The sequence below is a fragment of the Gadus macrocephalus genome, chromosome 2, assembly GCF_031168955.1.
Source record: "Gadus macrocephalus chromosome 2, ASM3116895v1".
Classification (NCBI taxonomy): Eukaryota; Metazoa; Chordata; class Actinopteri; order Gadiformes; family Gadidae; genus Gadus; species Gadus macrocephalus.
This window is the reverse complement of record NC_082383.1, coordinates 4,321,419-4,342,295: the sequence shown is the minus strand read 5'-3', so window position 1 is coordinate 4,342,295 and position 20,877 is coordinate 4,321,419. Positions and strand designations below refer to the sequence as shown.

At 42.0% G+C, this 20,877-nt stretch overlaps 5 protein-coding genes, 1 long non-coding RNA gene and 1 gene segment (V, D, J or C); 2 read left to right on the top strand and 5 right to left on the bottom strand.

The window, feature by feature from the left end:
* The window catches only part of LOC132475672 (somatostatin receptor type 2-like), a 317,638-nt gene that overhangs the window by 149,630 nt on the left and 147,131 nt on the right, over nt 1–20,877 (top strand). The window lies entirely within an intron of this gene.
* Nucleotides 825–3,563, bottom strand: LOC132475439 (immunoglobulin lambda-1 light chain-like). The gene is made up of 4 exons (XM_060076582.1): nt 3,407–3,563; nt 2,974–3,299; nt 1,774–1,807; nt 825–1,174 (listed from the first exon to the last, which is right to left on the bottom strand). The coding sequence occupies exons 1-4, from the start codon at nt 3,444–3,446 to the stop codon at nt 846–848; spliced, it is 729 nt and encodes a 242-aa protein (XP_059932565.1). The 5' UTR covers nt 3,447–3,563; the 3' UTR covers nt 825–845.
* Nucleotides 2,479–15,592, top strand: LOC132475491 (uncharacterized). The gene is made up of 2 exons (XR_009529930.1): nt 2,479–2,639; nt 15,495–15,592. It is a non-coding gene; the product is annotated as an uncharacterized LOC132475491 (long non-coding RNA).
* On the bottom strand, nt 5,026–8,148 carry LOC132475451 (immunoglobulin lambda-1 light chain-like). The gene is made up of 4 exons (XM_060076592.1): nt 7,733–8,148; nt 7,311–7,632; nt 6,112–6,146; nt 5,026–5,540 (listed from the first exon to the last, which is right to left on the bottom strand). The coding sequence occupies exons 1-4, from the start codon at nt 7,770–7,772 to the stop codon at nt 5,212–5,214; spliced, it is 726 nt and encodes a 241-aa protein (XP_059932575.1). The 5' UTR covers nt 7,773–8,148; the 3' UTR covers nt 5,026–5,211.
* On the bottom strand, nt 9,127–11,331 carry LOC132475454 (immunoglobulin lambda constant 6-like). The segment is given in 2 exon segments: nt 9,127–9,619; nt 11,160–11,331. Coding segments are annotated over 2 exon segments (339 nt in total).
* LOC132475468 (immunoglobulin lambda-1 light chain-like) lies at nt 13,546–16,370 on the bottom strand. 6 transcript variants are annotated; one of them, XM_060076628.1, is made up of 4 exons: nt 16,212–16,370; nt 15,760–16,099; nt 14,618–14,652; nt 13,546–14,044 (listed from the first exon to the last, which is right to left on the bottom strand). In XM_060076628.1, exons 1-4 carry the CDS (start codon nt 16,249–16,251, stop codon nt 13,716–13,718), a joined length of 744 nt encoding a protein of 247 aa, XP_059932611.1. In that variant the 5' UTR covers nt 16,252–16,370; the 3' UTR covers nt 13,546–13,715. The 6 variants fall into 6 exon arrangements, 1 of the variants encoding a protein (XP_059932611.1); XR_009529923.1 differs by having other exon boundaries at nt 13,903–14,044; nt 14,618–15,702; nt 15,985–16,099; nt 16,212–16,230; XR_009529926.1 differs by having other exon boundaries at nt 13,903–14,044; nt 14,618–14,931; nt 15,985–16,099; nt 16,212–16,225.
* On the bottom strand, nt 17,547–20,448 carry LOC132475460 (immunoglobulin lambda-1 light chain-like). Its single transcript, XM_060076616.1, has 4 exons — nt 20,292–20,448; nt 19,848–20,184; nt 18,660–18,694; nt 17,547–18,055 (listed from the first exon to the last, which is right to left on the bottom strand). The coding sequence occupies exons 1-4, from the start codon at nt 20,329–20,331 to the stop codon at nt 17,724–17,726; spliced, it is 744 nt and encodes a 247-aa protein (XP_059932599.1). The 5' UTR covers nt 20,332–20,448; the 3' UTR covers nt 17,547–17,723.

The following is a 20,877-nucleotide window of genomic DNA, read 5'->3' as shown; positions in this document are numbered from 1 at the left end:
TGGAGTGGTAAAATCCCTAATGACCTTTGACCAGAAAGAAAAAAGCAGATTTGTTTTGGCAAAACACCTACTACCAACACAATGACCTTTCCAAAACGATCATATATGCTTTAAATCATCTATATTTATAGGTTTATGTATTTATAGGCAGGGTAGTCCACTGCACTATCCTTGTAAGAGTGAAAGATGGCTTCCCCTTATAATTTACATAAAGCTATTCATGAAGCGAAGAGGCCACCAGGTGCATCCTGGGAACTAGATGGATGACTTGGGCCGGGATGCTTCACTGACTAGGGTGACACTATTATTTACATGCTTATGTTATGTGTAATATAATAAATATTAATGATGACCGAAACATTAATTGAATAAAGTGATATATGGGAATGGAAATTAGAACGCAGGTTTGTCTTGGTTCATGGTTAGACGACCACTATGAAGGTGGATTGAATTCTGGCGAATAGTATGTTTGTAGGAAGAGTATATATAGTTTATATCGTGTCACTCATGTGAGGATTTTCTACATTCAATCTATTTGTCCAGTTGATATCTGAAGTGATTCTAACAGACACCAGCAGATGGCAGCACCTCTAAGCCTTTGGGGTGAAAAGCAAAACGTTTTTTCCCTCTGTCACGTTCATTGCCACATCAATGCAACACATCGCATCTTTTATCAATTTAAGAAATCGACTAATCAAAACTTTGTCATTTGAAGAGCAGGAGACACTTTCTTTTCAAATGCAATCACTTTTATTGAGTGAACTTTTCTCAACACAACGTACATACAGGTTCATAGAAAGGTATCTAGTCGTGAATGCACACAAACGTCAACGTTAACGTGACACTTATTCTACAGTGCTCCGACATTCAGACATCCTCGTTGTTTTCTCAAAGGAGCTTGAACCCACGGTCACTTTACATGTGTAGCTCCTGTCCTCGCTGTCACACCCTGGAAGGGACAGATAGCTGCTGAGTTGGAAAGTCTTGTCGGGGTGCTGAACTGCGGTGCTGGTCCAAGTCCCTTCGGTGACCGGACTCCCGTTGACCAGCCAGCTCACCTCTGCGAAGCCGATAGACATCTGCCGTGCCAGACAGACCAGAGCGGCATGGCTGGACGAGAGCGGATTGGTGGAAGGACGGTAGAATGTCAGGACAGGAGGAGGGAGGCTGGAGCCTGCAACATGAAAATGATGGCAACATGAATCAGAGAAATTATTCGAGAATGTACCGATTCTGACGTCTGACGAAATGTTATCGCTTCAAGATTTACCTATCAATTAATGGCTAGAAATATGTAGGCTACTTTGTACTTTGGCACCTTCGATTGTATGTTGTTGCATCTGGTACCGATAGGAAGATTGTATCACAATGTAACATATTAAACATAGCCTATTACAAAGGCCTATTTTTTTTTAGAAGTGAACAATAATGCAATAATATTTCTGATTATGGTAATAATCGTTTTAACAACAATGAAGCGATGATGTTGTGTGAACCTAAACGTTGCACAGGATTATGGGGTTACCTTGAAAATGAATTAAAATAAAATAGAAAACAAATAAGGCTCACCGTTAGAATAATTATTATTGTATAAATACATCATTTAATAGTCAACAATTGTTTTAAGCCTGGAACCAGAAAAAAGAAAACGACAAAAACGAAATGTTTTCGAAATGTGTAAATGCAGATACCTCGATATCCTACATATGTTCATAAGAAATACGAAAGCAAATCTTTACAATTCTCAATAAGTAAACATGACTCAAAACTTACCAGTAACGATCAACTTGGTGCCTCCGCCGAATACCACAGTGATTCAGTTTGTATTCATGGCCGTACAGAAACCTCCTGACTTGTTGAAGGCAGTGGAGCCACCCTCTATGTGATGCCTTTCCCAGGAATAACAGGTAGAAACTGTTTCAATCCAGTGAAATCCAAGTAAGAATTTGTCCTTGCCACATGGTCAATGAAAATGCTATTTCCAGTAAATACAAAAAACATATGTGTCCTTTTGTTCATCTTTGAATCACCATCCAGTTCCTTTGGTAGGTGAAAGATCCACAGAAGTCCAACGTCTACTTGTCTTCAACTATAGATGGACACAAATTGTGGTAAATGGTTAACTGAGTGCTATCTTCATAATGAGCAGTGTGCAAAAAATATAAAAAGATCTCTTCAACATAACGTTACCAATAAGAACTTGAAGCAGAAGTGAGGCTTTTATGAAGTGGGGTAATTCAAGAATAACAGAGACACCTCCTCCTCTACACGTTATAGTAACAACCGATTCAATGATTTAGCCTCTTCTGTATTATTATTGATCAGTCGAAGGAGCAGCATCCCAAAGGGTTCATGTAGAATAAATGTATAAGTCTAAGACTAACCAGAGGAGTAGTGGTCAGCAGGTGTTGATCACACCTGTCTCCTGAATCACAATAAACTGCCATCTTCCACCATGCACCTCATTCATAGAATTACTGCAGCTCAAATGAATGAAAGGGTTAATAATTCTCAGCAGTTTATTTAATTTTTCTCATTGCAAAACCTAAATCATGTGTGATTTCCTTCATGCCGGAACACTATCATATATATGCATTATAAATGAATGAATCATAATATTTAATGTATTTATATGTAAGGTGACTGCAGGTAGACCCCTAACCAAAAGGTTCTGGGCTCAATCCCCTTTACCTGTCAACATCCTTGAGAAACATGCCAAATCCTTCATTCTCCCTAATGACCCGTCTCTGTGTTCGCTGTGAGGTGCTTTACATTAGTGGACGTCACAGCAGCACAGTTCACATTAGTGTCCATCAAGGAAGGGTTTGAGGTTTTCGTCAAATAATCGGTCAGGTGAGAATGTTATAAAACGGTTGGTCATGAAGGCTTCACACTGTGCCACCATCTGAGAGAGCAGAAAAGCAGAAGTGCTCTGGGAAGAGGTTTTTGTCATGGTGTAAATCACTGTGATACGTGTTCTTTAGCAGAATCATCCCATGTATGACAGTAATAAACTGCTGAGTCTCCTTCCTCCACATTATTGATGATCAACCGACAATCAGACACGGTCTTACAAGTAGATGTGAAATGAGATGCGGAGAATCCGGAACCATATCTTACATTGGTCCAGGTATGGTAGAATTGCAGTACATACTGAGGAACTCCTCCAGGTATCTGTTTATACCAGCGAGCAGACTGATCCGTAATACTCCCCAGGTTACAGTCGATGGAGGCCGACTCTCCTCTGGTCAGCGTCACAACAGAAGGCTGCTGTGTCACCACAGTCACAGCGCTCACACCTGGAGGAGAAAGCAAAGCAGAAAGCAGGGAGCCGTAAGAGGTGAAGACCTGACGCTGATCAATGGGACATGAGGCCAGAGCTGCAGTGAAGCAGCCTCCTCCTTACATGTGAGAGCAGCCAGGAGAGAGCAGAGAGTCCCCAGCATGTTGTCAGTGTGGAGCGGGAAGGTCTCTGGCTGTCCAGCTGAGAGGTGAGCAGGGTTAAGGGTGAGGAGAGGAGGAGGAGAGGAGGAGAGGCACAAGAACCACCGGCTTATATACACACCCAGACAGAGGAGGGGAGGGGCTTTCACCTCACTGCTGAGGATGGAACTTCATGTCATGTGTTGGACTCAATCCTCTCTCCTTGGCTGCACATGGACCTGATGAGTGAACAGGTCAAAGGTCAGAGTCGTCCGGGTGGGATTGCGTATGTTCGATGCGGCATTCATGGCTGCTGAGAATCACCTCTTGTTATTGCAGCCAGTGTCTGCCTTCAACTAAGAAATCAGCAGTTCTGATAGATGAGTGAAGGTTAACATACATTTGATATGAGGCTTAGTGAGAAGGAGAAGGAGGAGGAAGAGGAAGAGGAGGGACTCTGGAAACAGGAAGAGGAGCCTCAGGTAGAGCTCACTGCACTGATGCACCTCCATGGATGGATGAATTAGTGGATGAATGAAACATTCCAATGACATCAAATAAGTTGGGATACCTAAACAGGTTCATATGGCAAGCCGAATTGTCATTTATTAACTAAGTTTGACTATCCGGAATTTACATTGTAGATATCAACAACTTCATTCAAGATATCTGTAATGTAGTTGTGACTAGTCAAAACGACAGTTGGAGATATCTGTCATTCAGTTTTGACTAGGCGAAACTTAATTGCAGATATCTGCAACAAATATCCAGTCTAACGAATTTATGTCAAATCGGCTTGCCATAGGTTCAGAGATAATTAGGCAGTTGACAACATAACAAGTTTTGATAAATGACTTGGCCATCGCTTCTGTTCTGTTTCCAACAAACTTAGTTTAGTTGGTTTCATCATGTGACACATGGACACCTGTTCGTACACACACACACACACACACACACACACACACACACACACACACACACACACACACACACACACACACACACACACACACACACACACACACACACACTTTCATAGCATCAAGGCCCTAACCTTAACTCCTTAACCAGCACTGCCCATCTAAAAGGGAAAGAAGACTTCCCCTTATAATTTACATAAAGCTATTCATGAAGCGAATTCATGAGGCCACCAGGTGCATCCTGGGAACTAGATGGACGAGGTGGGCAGGGATGTTTCACTGACTAGGGTGACACTATTATTTACATGCTTATGTTTAGTGCAATATAATAAATATTAGAGATGACCGAAACATTAATTGAATAAAGTGATATATGGGAATGGAAATTAGAACGCAGGTTTGTCTTGGTTCATGGTTAGACAACCACCATGAAGGTGGATTGAATTCTGGCATATAGTTTGTTTGCAGGGAGATTATATATGTCACTCTCATGTGAGGATTTTCTGCATTCAATAATTTTTTAAGTTATTCTTACAGACACCAGCAGATGGCAGCCCTTCACAGCCTTTGGGGTGAAAAGCAAAACTTAGATCCCTCTGTCACGTTCATTGCCACATCAACGCAACAAATCGCATCTTTTATCAAGTTAAGAAATCGACTAATCAAACACTTTTTCATTTGAAGAGCGGGAGACAACATTTTTTCAAATGCAATGACTTTTATTGAGTGAACTTTTCTCAACACAACGTACAGAACGGTTAAAGGTTGTTATTCATGAATGCACACAAAAGCCCCATAGATCACAAAATCACCCTATCTTCTAGTGCACAAGCAGCAAGCAAGAAAGAGATCAAAGTTAACGTGACACTTATTCGACAGTGTTCCTGCATTCAGACATCCTCATCGTTTTCTCAAAGGAGCTTGAACCCACGGTCACTTTACATGTGTAGCTCCTGTCCTCGCTGTCACACCCTGGAAGGGACAGATGGCTGCTGAGTTGGAAAGTCTTGTCGGGGTGCTGAACTGCGGTGCTGGTCCAAGTCCCGTCGGTGACCGGACTCCCGTTGACCAGCCAGCTCACCTCTGCGAAGCCGATAGACATCTGCCGTGCCAGACAGACCAGAGCGGCATGACTGGACGAGAGCGGATTGGTGGAAGGACGGTAGACTGTCAGGACAGGAGGAGGGAGGCTGGAGCCTGGAACATGAAAATTATGACAACATAAATCAGAGAAATGATCGAGAATGTTCAGATTTTGATTTTGACGGCGCTTCAAGAATTGGTATCAATTAATGGCTAGAAATGTTGTAGCCTACTATGGCACCCTGGATTGTAAACTTGCATCTGCTACTAATAGGAAGATTGTATCACGAAGTAATGCATAAAAACATACATAGGCCTATTTTTTCAGTGATAATTATGCTGTATTATTTCTAATTATGGTAACAATCGTCTTAATAACAATGAAGCGTTGATGTTGTGTGAACCTAAAGGTTGCACATGGTTAAATTGGATGGTAGAATGGTTAACCTAAAAAATAAATTACAATTTAATAGATAATAAATAGGCTATGGCATAGAATAATTATTATTGTAAAAATAAATAATTTAATCGTTAACACTTATTTTACACCACTGTTTCTAAGCCTTGAACGCGCAAAATGAAAACGACAAAAAACCGAAATGTTTTCGAAAAGTGTAAATGGATATACCTTGATACAAATACGAAAACAAACCTTTACAATTGTCAATAAGTAAACAATACTTACCAGTAACGATCACCTTGGTGCCTCCGCCGAATACCACAGTGATTCAGTTTGTATTCATGGCCGTACAAAAACCTCCTGACTTGTTGAAAGCAGTGGAGCCAGACCTCTATGTGATGCCTTTCCCAGGAATAACAGAAACCGTTTTAATCCAGTGAAGTCCAAGTAAGAATTTGTCCCTGCCACATCGTCAATTAAAATGCCATTTCCAGTAAATAGAAAAAACATAGATAGGTCCTTTAGTTCATCTTTGAATCACCATCCAGTTCCTTTGGTAGGTGAAAGATCCACAGAAGTCCAACGTTTACTTGTCTCCAACTACAGATAAACACAAATTGTGGCAAATGGTTAACTGAGTGCCTACTATCATTATAATGAGCAGTGTGCAAAAAATACAAAAAGATCTCTTCAACATATCGTTACCATGAAGAACTTGAAGCAGAAGTGAGGCTTTTATGAATTGGGGTTCTTCATGAATAACAGAGACACCTCCTCGTCAATGTAACACCCAGTAATAGTAACAACATATTCAATGACTTAGCTTCTTCAGTAATATTACTGATTAGCCATAGGATCAGCATCCCAAAGGGTTCATGTAGAATAAATGTATGAGTCCAAGACTGACAAGAGGAGTAGAGGTCAGGAAGTATTGATCACACCTGTCTCCGGAATCCCAATAATCTCCCATCTTCCAACATGCACTTCATTCATATAAATACTACAGCTCAAATGAATGTAGTGTACAAATGAAAGGGTTTATAAATCTCAGCTGTTTCTTTTCTTTTTGTCATTGCAAAACCTAAATCATGTGTGATGTCAATAAGCCACTTGCCCAAACAGTATCCTACATAATTGTACTAACCGCTGAATGATTATATTTCATGTATTTAGGGAAATCAAGCGACTGCATGTAGACCCCTATCTGAAAGGTTTTGCGCTCAATCACCTTTAGCCTATACCTGTAAACATCCTTGAGAAACCTGCCTAGTCCTTCATTCTCCCTAAGTGGATGTCACAGCAGCGCAGTTCACATTAGTGTCCTGACAGGATGGATTTGAGGTTTTCGTCAAATAATCGGTCATGTGAGAATGTCAGAAACGGTTGGTCATGAAGGCTTCACACTGTGCCACCATCTGAGAGAGCAGAAAAGCAGAAGTGCTCTGGGAAGAGGTTTTTGTCATGGTGTAAATCACTGTGATACCCGTTCTTTAGCTGAACCATCCCATGTCTGACAGTGATAAACTGCTGAGTCTCCTTCCTCCACATTATTGATGATCAAGCGATAATCAGTCTTTGACTGATAAGTAGATGTGAAACGAGGTGAGGAGAATCCAGAACCATATTTTACATCGGTCCACCCATGGTACAAACACAGCACATACTGAGGAACTCCTCCAGGTATCTGTTTATACCAGTTAGCACGAGATTTATTAACACTCCCCAGGTTACAGTCGATGGAGGCCGACTCTCCTCTGGTCAGCGTCACAACAGGAGGCTGTGTCAGCACAGTCACGGCGCTCACACCTGGAGGAGAAAGCAAAGCAGGGAGCCGTGAGAGGTGAAGTCCTGACGCTGATCAATGGGACATGAGGCCAGAGCTGCAGTGAAGCAGCCTCCTCCTTACATGTGAGAGCAGCCAGGAGAGAGCAGAGAGTCCCCAGCATGTTGTCAGTGTGGAGCGTGAAGGTCTCTGGCTGTCCAGCTGAGAGGTGAGCAGGGTTAGGGGTGAGGAGAGGAGGAGGAGAGGAGGAGAGGCACAAGAACCACCGGCTTATAAACACACCCAGACAGAGGAGGGGAGGGGCTGTCACCTCACTGCTGAGGATGGAACTTCATGTCATGTGTTGGACTCAATCCTCTCTCCTTGGCTGCACATGGATCTGATGAGTGAACAGGTCAAAGGTCAGAGTCGTCATGTTGGGATTGCGTATGTTCGATGCAACACGCATGTGGTCATGAATGTGGAGAATCACCTCTTGTTATTGCACGCCAGTGACTGCCTTCAACTAAGAAATCAGCTGTTCTGATAGATGAGTGAAGGTTAACAGACTTTTGATATGAGGCTTAGTGAGAAGGAGAAGGAGGAGGAAGAGGAGGGAGTCTGGGAACAGGAAGAGGAGCCTCAGGTAGAGCTCACTGCACTGATGCACCTCCATGGATGGATGAATTAGTGGATGAATGAAACATTCAAATGGACATCAAATAAGTTGTGATACCTAAACATCTTCAGAGATAATTTGGCCCTTGACAACATAACAAGTTTCCATGAATGACTTGGCCATCGCCTCTGATCTGTTTCCATAAACCTTAGTCTAGTTTGTTTCATCATCTTACACATAGACACGTGCACTTGTACACGTGCACTTGTACACACACACACACACACACACACACACACACACACACACACACACACACACACACACACACACACACAGTATCAAGGCCCTAACCTTAACCAGCACTGCCCTTCTAAAAGTGAAAGAAGACTTCCCCTTATAATTTACATAAAGCTATTCATGAAGCCAAGAGGCCACCAGGTGCATCCTGGGAACTAGATGGATGACGTGGGCCGGGATGCTTCACTGACTAGGGTGACACTATTATTTACATGCTTATGTTTAGTGCAATAGAATAAATATTAGAGATGATCAAAACATTAATTGAATAAAGTGATAGATGGGAATGGAAATTAGAACGCAGGTTTGTCTTGGTTCATGGTAAGACGACCACTATGAAGGTGGATTGAATTCTGGCATATAGTATGTTTTTAGGAATATTATATATCGTTTATATCATGTCACTCTCATGTGAGGATTTTCTACATTCAATAATTTTTTCTGAAGTGATTCTTACAGACACCAGCAGAGGGCAGCCCTTCTCAGCCTTTGGGTGAAAAGCAAAACTTTGTTCACTCTGTCACGTTCATTGCCACATCAATGCAACGTATCGCATATTTTATCAAGCAAAGAAATCGACTAATCAAAAAATGTTTCATTTGAAGAGTGGGAGACAACATTTTTTCAAATGCAATGACTTTTATTGAGTGAACTTTTCTCAACACAACGTACAGAAAGGTTAAAGGTATGAATGAATGCACACAAAGGGTTTAGATCACAAACTCACTAAATCTTCTAGTGCACAAGCAGCAAGCAAGAAAGACGTCAACGTAAACCTGACACTTATTCTAAAGTGTTGCTACATTCAGAGATCCTCATCGTTTTCTCAAAGGACCTTGAACCCACGGTCACTTTACATGTGTAGCTCCTGTCCTCGCTGTCACAACCTGGAAGGGACAGATAGCTGCTGAGTTGGAAAGTCTTGTCGGGGTGCTGAACCGCGGTGCTGGTCCAAGTCCCTTCGGTGACCGGACTCCCGTTGACCAGCCAGCTCACCTCTGCGAAGCCGATAGACATCTGCCGTGCCAGACAGACCAGAGCGGCATGGCTGGACGAGAGCGGATTGGTGGAAGGACGGTAGAATGTCAGGACAGGAGGAGGGAGGCTGGAGCCTGGAACATGAAAATGATGGCAACATGAATCAGAGAAATTATTCGAGAATGTTCCGATTCTGACGTCTGACGAAATGTTATCGCTTCAAGATTTACCTATCAATTAATGGCTAGAAATATGTAGGCTACTTTGTACTTTGGCACCTTCGATTGTATGTTGTTGCATCTGGTACCGATAGGAAGATTGTATCACAATGTAACATATTAAACATAGCCTATTACAAGGCCTATTTTTTTTTAGAAGTGAACAATAATGCAATATTATTTCTGATTATGGTAATAATCGTTTTAACAACAATGAAGCGATGATGTTGTGTGAACCTAAACGTTGCACAGGATTATGGGGTTACCTTGAAAATGAATTAAAATACAATAGAAAACAAATAGCCTAAGGCTCACCGTTAGAATAATTATTATTGTATAAATACATAATTTAATAGTCAACAATTATTTTAAGCCTTGAACGCGAAAAAATAAAACGACAAAAACGAAATGTTTTCGAAATGTGTAAATGCAGATACCTCGATATCCTACATATGTTCATAAGAAATACGAAAGCAAATCTTTACAATTGTCAATAAGTAAACATGACTCAAAACTTACCAGTAACGATCAACTTGGTGCCTCCGCCGAATACCACAGTGATTCAGTTTGTATTCATGGCCGTACAAAAACCTCCTGACTTGTTGAAGGCAGTGGAGCCACCCTCTATGTGATGCCTTTCCCAGGAATAACAGGTTGAAACCGTTTTAATCCAGTGAAGTCCAAGTAAGAATTTGTCCTTGCCACATGGTCAATGAAAATGCTATTTCCAGTAAATACAAAAAACATAGGTCCTTTTGTTCATCTTTGAATCACCATCCAGTTCATCTGGTAGGTGAAAGATCCACAGAAGTCCAACGTTTACTTGTCTCCAACTATAGACAAACACAAATTGTGGTAAATGGTTAACTGAGTGCCTACTATCATTATAATCAGCTGTGTGCAAAAAATACGAAATGATCTCTTCAACATAACATTACCATGTTATGTTGAACATGAAGAAGAAGTGAGGCTTTTATGAATTGGGGTTCTTCATGAATAACAGAGACACCTCCTCCTCTATATGTTATAGTAACAACAGATTCAATGATTTAGCCTCTTCTGTGATATTATTTATAAGTCGAAGGAGCAGCATCCCAAAGGGTTCATGTAGAATACATGCATGAGTCTAACTCTGAGTAGAGGTAAGCATGTGTTGATCAAACCTGACTTCTGAATCATAATACACCCCAATCTTCCACCATGCACTGCATTAATATAATTACTGCAACTCAAATGACAGTAGTGTACAAACTTAATGTTAAGTATTCTTTGTTGTTTTTTCTTATTCTTGTTGCAAAACCAAAATCATGTGTGATTACCATCAGATGCTTTCCCAATCATTATCATGTGTCATTTTTACAAACTCACGAATGATCATACTTCATGTATTTAGAGGGAAATTCATTGACAGCAGGTAGACCCATATCTGAAAGGTTCTGGTCTCAGAGTTGCCTACCTGTAAACATCCTTGAGAAGCATGCCTAGTCCTTCATTCTCCCTAATGACCCGTCTCTGTGCTCACTGTGAGGTGCTTTACATTAGTCGATTTGACGGCAGCACAGTTCACATTAGTGTCCATCAAGGAAGGGTTTGAGGTTTTCGTTAAATAAATCGGTCATGTGTGAGAATGTCAGAAACGGTTGGTCATGAAGGCTTCACACTGTGCCACCATCTGAGTGAGCAGAAAAGCAGAAGTGCTCTGGAAGAGGTTTTTGTCATGGTGTAAATCACTGTGATACCCGTACAGAAGCAGAATCATCCCATGTATGACAGTAATAAACTGCTGAGTCTCCTTCCTCCACATTATTGATGATCAAGCGACAATCAGAATAGGACTGACAAGTAGATGTGAAATGAGGTGCGGAGAATCCTGGACCATATCTTACATTGGTCCAGATTCGGTGAAAATGCAGTACAAACTGAGGAACTCCTCCAGGTATCTGTTTATACCAGCGAGCAGACTGATCCGTAATACTCCCCATGTTACAGTCGATGGAAGCCGTCTCTCCTCTGGTCAGCGTCACAACAGGAGGCTGTGTCAGCACAGTCACAGAGCTCACACCTGGAGGACAAAGCAAAGCAGAAAGCAGGGAGCCGTGAGAGGTGAAGACCTGACGCTGATCAATGGGACATGAGGCCAGAGCTGCAGTGAAGCAGCCTCCTCCTTACATGTGAGAGCAGCCAGGAGAGAGCAAAGAGTCCCCAGCATGTTGTCAGTGTGGAGCGGGAAGGTCTCTGACTGTCCAGCTGAGAGGTGAGCAGGGTTAGGGGTGAGGAGAGGAGGAGGAGAGGCACAAGAACCACCGGCTTATGAACACACCCAGACAGAGGAGGGGAGGGGCTTTCACCTCACTGCTGAGGATGGAACTCCATGTCATGTGTTGGACTCAATCCTCTCTCCTTGGCTGCACATGGATCTGATGAGTGAACAGGTCAAAGGTCAGAGTCGTCCGGTTGGGATTGCGTATGTTCGATGCCGCATTCATGTGGTCATCAATGTGGAGAATCACCTCTTGTTATTGCACGCCAGTGACTGCCTTCAACTAAGAAATCGGCAGTTCTGATAGATGAGTGAAGGTTAACAGACATTTGATATGAGGCTTAGTGAGAAGGAGAAGGAGGAGGAAGAGGAGGGACTCTGGAAACAGGAAGAGGAGCCTCAGGTAGAGCTCACTGCACTGATGCACCTCCATGGATGGATGAATTAGTGGATGAATGAAACATTCCAATGACATCAAATAAGTTGGGATACCTAAACAGGTTCATATGGCAAGCCAAATTGTCATTTATTAACTAAGTTTGACTATCCGGAATTTACATTGTAGATATCAACAACTTCATTCAAGATATCTGTAATGTAGTTGTGACTAGTCGAAACGACAGTTGGAGATATCTGTCATTCAGTTTTGACTAGGCGAAACTTAATTGCAGATATCTGCAACACATATCCAGCCTAGTGAATTTATGTCAAATCGGCTTTCCATAGGTTCAGAGATAATTAGGCAGTTGACAACATAGCAAGTTTTGATAAATGACTTGGCCATCGCTTCTGTTCTGTTTCCAAACTTAGTTTAGTTTGTTTCATCATGTGACACATGGACACCTGTTTGTGTACACACACACACACACACACACACACACACACACACACACACACACACACACACACACACACACACACACACACACACACACACACACACACACACACACACACACACACACACACTTTCATAGCATCAAGGCCCTAACCTTAACTCCTTAACCAGCACTGCCCATCTAAAAGGGAAAGAAGACTTCCCCTTATAATTTACATAAAGCTATTCATGAAGCGAAGAGGCCACCAGGTGCATCCTGGGAACTAGATGGACGAGGTGGGCAGGGATGCTTCACTGACTAGGGTGACACTATTATTTACATGCTTATGTTTAGTGCAATATAATAAATATTAGAGATGACCGAAACATTAATTGAATAAAGTGCTATATGGGAATGGAAATTAGAACGCAGGTTTGTCTTGGTTCATGGTTAGACAACCACCATGAAGGTGGATTGAATTCTGGCATATAGTATGTTTGTAGGGAGATTATATATAGTTTATATCATGTCACTCTCATGTGAGGATTTTCTGCATTCAATATTTTTTTTATGAACAGTTGATATCTGAAGTTATTCTTACAGACACCAGCAGATGGCAGCCCTTCACAGCCTTTGGGGTGAAAAGCAAAACTTAGATCCCTCTGTCACGTTCATTGCCACATCAACGCAACAAATCGCATCTTTTATCAAGTTAAGAAATCGACTAATCAAACACTTTTTCATTTGAAGAGCGGGAGACAACATTTTTTCAAATGCAATGACTTTTATTGAGTGAACTTTTCTCAACACAACGTACAGAACGGTTAAAGGTTGTTATTCATGAATGCACACAAAAGCCCTATAGATCACAAAATCACCAAATCTTCTAGTGCACAAGCAGCAAGCAAGAAAGAGATCAAAGTTAACGTGACACTTATTCGACAGTGTTCCTGCATTCAGACATCCTCATCGTTTTCTCAAAGGAGCTTGAACCCACGGTCACTTTACATGTGTAGCTCCTGTCCTCGCTGTCACACCCTGGAAGGGACATATAGCTGCTGAGTTGGAAAGTCTTGTCGGGGTGCTGAACTGCGGTGCTGGTCCAAGTCCCTTCGGTGACCGGACTCCCGTTGACCAGCCAGCTCACCTCTGCGAAGCCGATAGACATCTGCCGTGCCAGACAGACCAGAGCGGCATGGCTGGACGAGAGGGGATTGGTGGAAGGACGGTAGACTGTCAGGACAGGAGGAGGGAGGCTGGAGCCTGGAACATGCAAATGATGACAACATAAATCAGAGAAATGATCGAGAATGTTCAGATTTTGATTTTGACGGCGCTTCAAGAATTGGTATCAATTAATGGCTAGAAATGTTGTAGCCTACTATGGCATCCTGGATTGTAAACTTGCATCTGCTACTAATAGGAAGATTGTATCACGAAGTAATGCATAAAAACATACATAGGCCTATTTTTTAAGTGATAATTATGCTGTATTATTTCTAATTATGGTAACAATCGTGTTAATAACAATGAAGCGTTGATGTTGTGTGAACCTAAAAGTTGCACATGGTTAAATTGGATGGTAGAATGGTTAACCTAAAAAATAAATTACAATTGAATAGATAGATAGGCTATGGCATAAAATAATTATTATTGTCAAAATAAATAATTTAATCGTTAACTTATTTTACACCACTGTTTCTAAGCCTTGAACGCGCAAAATGAAAACGACAAAAAACCGAAATGTTTTCGAAAAGTGTAAATGGATATAACTTGATACAAATACGAAAACAAACCTTTACAATTGTCAATAAGTAAACATGAATCAATACTTACCAGTAACGATCACCTTGGTGCCTCTGCCGAATACCACAGTGATTCAGTTTGTATACATGGCCGTACAAAAACCTCCTGACTTGTTGAAGGCAGTGGAGCCACCCTCCATGTGATGCCTTTCCCAGGAATAACAGGTAGAAACCGTTTTCATCCAGTGAAGTCCAAGTAAGAATTTGTCCTTGCCACATCGTCAATTAAAATGCCATTTCCAGTAAATACAAACAAGATAGGTCATTTTGTTCATCTTTGATTCACCATCCAGTTCCTTTGGTAGGTGAAAGATCCACGGAAGTCCAACGTTTACTTGTCTCCATCTATAGATAAACACAAATTGCGGTAAATGGTTAAATGAGTGCCGACTATCGCTACATTGAGTTTTCAGCAAAAAATACAAAAAATATCTCTTCAACATAACGTTACCATGAAGAACTTGAAGCAGAAGTGAGGCTTTTATGAAGTGGGGTTATTGAAGAATAACAGATACACCTCTTCCTCTATATTATATTATAGTAACAAGAAATTCAATGACTTAGCCTCTTCAGTAATATTATTGATCAACCAAAGGAGCAGCATCCCAAAGGGTTCATGTAGAATAGATGTATGAGTCCAAGACTAACCAGAGGAGTAGAGGTCAGGAAGTATTGATCACACCTGTCTCCTGAATCCCAATAAACTCCCGTCTTCCAACATGCACTTCATTCATAAAAATACTACAGGTCAAATTACTGTAGAGTACGAATGAAAGGGTTTATAAATCTCAGCTCTTTCTTTTATTTTTCTCGTTGCAAAACCTAAATCCTGTGTGATTTCCATCAGCCACTTGCCCAAACAGTATCACATATAACCCCTGAATGATTCAATTTCATGTATTTGTTAGGTAATCCAGTGACTGCAGGTAGACCCCTACCAAAAGGTTCTGGGCTCAATCCCCTTTAGCCTACCTGTAAACATCCTTGAGACACATGCCACATGACGTCACAGCAGCACAGTTCACATAAGTGTCCAGGAAGGTTTTCGTCAAATAATCAGTCATGTGAGAATGTTATAAAATGGTGGTTCATGAAGGCTTCACACTGTGCCACCATCTGAGAGAGCAGAAAAGCAGAAGTGCTCTGGGAAGAGGTTTTTGTCATGGTGTAAATCACTGTGATACGGTTTCTTTAGCAGAACTATCCCATGTGGTACAGTGATAAACGGCAGAGTCTCCTTCCTCCACATTATTGATGATCAAGCGATAATCAGACTTGGACTGACTGGTAGATGTGAAATGAGGTGAGGAGAATCCAGAACCATGTTTTGGAACATTGTTGTTGGCTTGGTAAAAATACAGTACAAACTCAGGAACTCCTCCAGGTATCTGTTTATACCAGCGAGCAGCAGAATTATTAACGCTCCCCAGGTTACAGTCGATGAAGGCCTTCTCTCCTCTGGTCAGCGTCACTACAGAAGGCTGCTGTGTCACCACAGTCACAGCGCTCACACCTGGAGGAGAAAGCAAAGCAAAGCAGAAAGCAGGGAGCCGTGAGAGGTGAAGACCTGACGCTGATCAATGGGACATGATGCCAGAGCTGCAGTGAAGCAGCCTCCTCCTTACATGTGAGAGCAGCCAGGAGAGAGCAGAGAGTCCCCAGCATGTTGTCAGTGTGGAGCGGGAAGGTCTCTGGCTGTCCAGCTGAGAGGTGAGCAGGGTTAAGGGTGAGGAGGAGAGGAGGAGAGGCACAAGAACCACCGGCTTATAAACACACCCAGACAGAGGAGGGGAGGGGCTTTCACCTCACTACTGAGGATGGAACTGCGTGTCATGTGTTGTACTCAATCCTCTCTCCTTGGCTGCACATGGATCTGATGAGCGAACAGGTCAAAGGTCAGAGTCGTCATGTTGGGATTGCGTATGTTCGATGCAACACACATGTGGTCATGAATGTGGAGAATCACCTCTTGTTATTGCACGCCAGTGTCTGCCTTCAACTAATAAATCAGCTGTTCTGATAGATGAGTGAAGGTTAACAGACATTATATATGAGGCTTAGCGAGAAGGAGAAGGAGGAGGAGGAGGAAGAGGAAGAGGAGCCTCAGGTAGAGCTCACTGCACTGATGCACCTCCATGGATGGATGAACTAGAGGATGAATGAAAAATTCAAATGGACATCAAATAAGTTGTGCTACCTAAACAGGTTCAGAGATAATTTGGCCTTTGACAACATAACAAGTTTCGATAAATGACTTGGCAATCGCTTCTGTTCTGTTTCCATCAACCTTAGTTTAGTTTGTTTCATCATCTTACATATAGACACACACACACAAACACACACACACACACACACACACACAGTATCAAGGCCCTAACCTTAACCAGCACTGCCCATCTAAAAGTGAAAGAAGACTTCCCCTTATAATTTACATAAAGCTATTCATGAAGCGAAGAGGCCACCAGGTGCATCCTGGGAACTAGATGGACGACGTGGGCAGGGATGCTTCACTGACTAGGGTGACACTAGTATTTACATGCTTATGTTTAGTGCAATATAATAAATATTAGAGATGACCGAAACATTAAATGAATAAAGTGAAAAATGGGAATGGAAATTAGAACACAGGTTTGTCTTGGTTCATGGTTAGATGACCACTTTGAAGTTTGATTGAATTCTGGCATATAGTATGTTTTTAGGAAGATTATATATAGTTTATATCATGTCACTCTCATGTGAGGATTTTCTACATTCAATATATTTGTCTGAACAGTTGATATCTGAAGTGATTCTTACAGACACCAGCAGATGGCAGCACTTCTCAGCCTTTGGGGTGAAAAGCAAAACTTTGTTCCCTCTGTCACGTTCATTGCCAGATCAATGCAACGTATCGCATCTTTTATCAATTTATGAAATCAACTAATCAAACACTTTTTCATTAGAAGAGCAGGAGACAACACTTTCATTTCAAATGCAATGACTTTTATTGAGTGAACTTTTCTCAACACAACGTACAGAAAGGTTCATAGAAAGGTATCTATTCGTGAATGCACACAAAAGCCCTTTAGACCACAAAATCACCCTATCTTCTAGTGCACAAGCAGCAAGCAAGAAAGACGTCAACGTTAACGTGACACTTATTCTAAAGTGTTCCTACATTCAGACATCCTCATCGTTTTCTCAAAGGAGCTTGAACCCACGGTCACTTTACATGTGTAGCTCCTCTCCTCGCTGAAGTCACAAGCTCGAAGGGACAGATGGCTGCTGAGTTGGAAAGTCTTGTCGGGGTGCTGAACTGCGGTGCTGGTCCAAGTCCCTTCGGTGACCGGACTCCCGTTGACCAGCCAGCTCACCTCTGCGAAGCCGATAGACATCTGCCGTGCCAGACAGACCAGAGCGGCATGGCTGGACGAGAGCGGATTGGTGGAAGGACGGTAGAATGTCAGGACAGGAGGAGGGAGGCTGGAGCCTGGAACATGAAAATGATGGCAACATGAATCAGAGAAATTATTCGAGAATGTTCCGATTCTGACGTCTGACGAAATGTTATCGCTTCAAGATTTACCTATCAATTAATGGCTAGAAATATGTAGGCTACTTTGTACTTTGGCACCTTCGATTGTATGTTGTTGCATCTGGTACCGATAGGAAGATTGTATCACAATGTAACATATTAAACATAGCCTATTACAAGGCCTATTTTTTTTTTAGAAGTGAACAATAATGCAATATTATTTCTGATTATGGTAATAATCGTTTTAACAACAATGAAGCGATGATGTTGTGTGAACCTAAACGTTGCACAGGATTATGGGGTTACCTTGAAAATGAATTAAAATACAATAGAAAACAAATAGCCTAAGGCTCACCGTTAGAATAATTATTATTGTATAAATACATAATTTAATAGTCAACAATTATTTTAAGCCTGGAACGCGAAAAAAGAAAACGACAAAAACGAAATGTTTTCGAAATGTGTAAATGCAGATACCTCGATATCCTACATATGTTCATAAGAAATACGAAAGCAAATCTTTACAATTGTCAATAAGTAAACATGACTCAAAACTTACCAGTAACGATCAACTTGGTGCCTCCGCCGAATACCACAGTGATTCAGTTTGTATTCATGGCCGTACAAAAACCTCCTGACTTGTTGAAGGCAGTGGAGCCACCCTCTATGTGATGCCTTTCCCAGGAATAACAGGTTGAAACCGTTTTAATCCAGTGAAGTCCAAGTAAGAATTTGTCCTTGCCACATGGTCAATGAAAATGCTATTTCCAGTAAATACAAAAAACATAGGTCCTTTTGTTCATCTTTGAATCACCATCCAGTTCATCTGGTAGGTGAAAGATCCACAGAAGTCCAACGTTTACTTGTCTCCAACTATAGACAAACACAAATTGTGGTAAATGGTTAACTGAGTGCCTACTATCATTATAATCAGCTGTGTGCAAAAAGTACGAAATTATCTCTTCAACATAACATTACCATGTTATGTTGAACATGAAGAAGAAGTGAGGCTTTTATGAATTGGGGTTCTTCATGAATAACAGAGACACCTCCTCCTCTATATGTTATAGTAACAACAGATTCAATGATTTAGCCTCTTCTGTGATATTATTTATAAGTCGAAGGAGCAGCATCCCAAAGGGTTCATGTAGAATACATGCATGAGTCTAACTCCGAGTAGAGGTAAGCATGTGTTGATCAAACCTGACTTCTGAATCATAATACACCCCAATCTTCCACCATGCACTGCATTAATATAATTACTGCAACTCAAATGACAGTAGTGTTCAAGTTCAAGTTCAAGTATTCTTGTTGCAAAACGAAAATCATGTGTGATTACCATCAGATGCTTTCCCAATCATTATCATGTGTCATTTTTACAAACTCACGAATGATCATACTTCATGTATTTAGGGGGAAATTCATTGACAGCAGGTAGACCCATATCTGAAAGGTTCTGGTCTCAGAGTTGCCTACCTGTAAACATCCTTGAGAAGCATGCCTAGTCCTTCATTCTCCCTAATGACCCGTCTCTGTGTTCACTGTGAGGTGCTTTACATTAGTGGACGTCACAGCAGCACAGTTCACATTAGTGTCCATCAAGGAAGGGTTTGAGGTTTTCGTCAAATAATCGGTCAGGTGAGAATGTTATAAAACGGTTGGTCATGAAGGCTTCACACTGTGCCACCATCTGATCGAGCAGAAAAGCAGAAGTGCTCTGGCAAGAGGTTTTTGTCATGATGTAAATCACTGTGATACGTTTTCTTTAGCAGAACTATCCCATGTGTTACAGTAATAAACGGCTGAGTCTCCTTCCTCCACATTATTGATGATCAAGCGATAATCAGACACGGACTGACTGGTAGATGTAAAATGAGGTGAGGAGAATCCAGAACCATATTTTACATCGGTGTAGGATTGGTGAAAATATAGCATATACTGAGGTAATCCTCCAGGTATCTGTTTATGCCAGAAAGCAGGATAATTACTAACGCTCCCCAGGTTACAGTCGATGGAGGCCGTCTCTCCTCTGGTCAGCGTCACAACAGAAGGCTGCTGTGTCACCACAGTCACAGCGCTCACACCTGGAGGAGAAAGCAAAGCAGAAAGCAGGGAGCCGTGAGAGGTGAAGACCTGACGCTGATCAATGGGACATGAGGCCAGAGCTGCAGTGAAGCAGCCTCCTCCTTACATGTGAGAGCAGCCAGGAGAGAGCAGAGAGTCCCCAGCATGTTGTCAGTGTGGAGCGGGAAGGTCTCTGGCTGTCCAGCTGAGAGGTGAGCAGGGTTAAGGGTGAGGAGAGGAGGAGGAGAGGAGGAGAGGCACAAGAACCACCGGCTTATAAACACACCCAGACAGAGGAGGGGAGGGGCTTTCACCTCACTGCTGAGGATGGAACTTCATGTCGTGCATTGGACTCAATCCTCTCTCCTTGGCTGCACATGGATCTGATGAGTGAACAGGTCAAAGGTCAGAGTCGTCCGGGTGGGATTGCGTATGTTCGATGCCGCATTCATGTGGTCATCAATGTGGAGAATCACCTCTTGTTATTGCACGCCAGTGTCTGCCTTCAACTAAGAAATCAGCAGTTCTGATAGATGAGTGAAGGTTAACAGACATTTGATATGAGGCTTAGTGAGAAGGAGAAGGAGGAAGAGGAGGGAGTCTGGAAACAGGAAGAGGAGCCTCAGGTAGAGCTCACTGCACTGATGCACCTCCATGGATGGATGAATTAGTGGATGAATGAAACATTCAAATGGACATCAAATAAGTTGTGG

Bases quoted from the DNA above. Each gene is read 5' to 3' on its own strand.
- LOC132475460 (XM_060076616.1), bottom strand. From the start codon at position 20,331: ATGCTGGGGACTCTCTGCTCTCTCCTGGCTGCTCTCACAT. The intron at 20,185-20,291 runs GTAAGGAGGAGG...TTTCTCCTCCAG, and splicing joins TCTCCTGGCTGCTCTCACAT to GTGTGAGCGCTGTGACTGTG. The intron at 18,056-18,659 runs GTAAGTTTTGAG...TTCATGTTCCAG, and splicing joins CACCAAGTTGATCGTTACTG to GCTCCAGCCTCCCTCCTCCT.
- LOC132475439 (XM_060076582.1), bottom strand. From the start codon at position 3,446: ATGCTGGGGACTCTCTGCTCTCTCCTGGCTGCTCTCACAT. The intron at 3,300-3,406 runs GTAAGGAGGAGG...TTTCTCCTCCAG, and splicing joins TCTCCTGGCTGCTCTCACAT to GTGTGAGCGCTGTGACTGTG. The intron at 1,175-1,773 runs GTAAGTTTTGAG...TTCATGTTGCAG, and splicing joins CACCAAGTTGATCGTTACTG to GCTCCAGCCTCCCTCCTCCT.
- LOC132475451 (XM_060076592.1), bottom strand. From the start codon at position 7,772: ATGCTGGGGACTCTCTGCTCTCTCCTGGCTGCTCTCACAT. The intron at 7,633-7,732 runs GTAAGGAGGAGG...TTTCTCCTCCAG, and splicing joins TCTCCTGGCTGCTCTCACAT to GTGTGAGCGCCGTGACTGTG. The intron at 6,147-7,310 runs GGTATCACAGTG...CTGAATCACTGT, and splicing joins GATGGTTCAGCTAAAGAACG to GGTATTCGGCGGAGGCACCA.
- LOC132475468 (XM_060076628.1), bottom strand. From the start codon at position 16,251: ATGCTGGGGACTCTCTGCTCTCTCCTGGCTGCTCTCACAT. The intron at 16,100-16,211 runs GTAAGGAGGAGG...TTTCTCCTCCAG, and splicing joins TCTCCTGGCTGCTCTCACAT to GTGTGAGCGCTGTGACTGTG. The intron at 14,045-14,617 runs GTAAGTATTGAT...TGCATGTTCCAG, and splicing joins CACCAAGGTGATCGTTACTG to GCTCCAGCCTCCCTCCTCCT.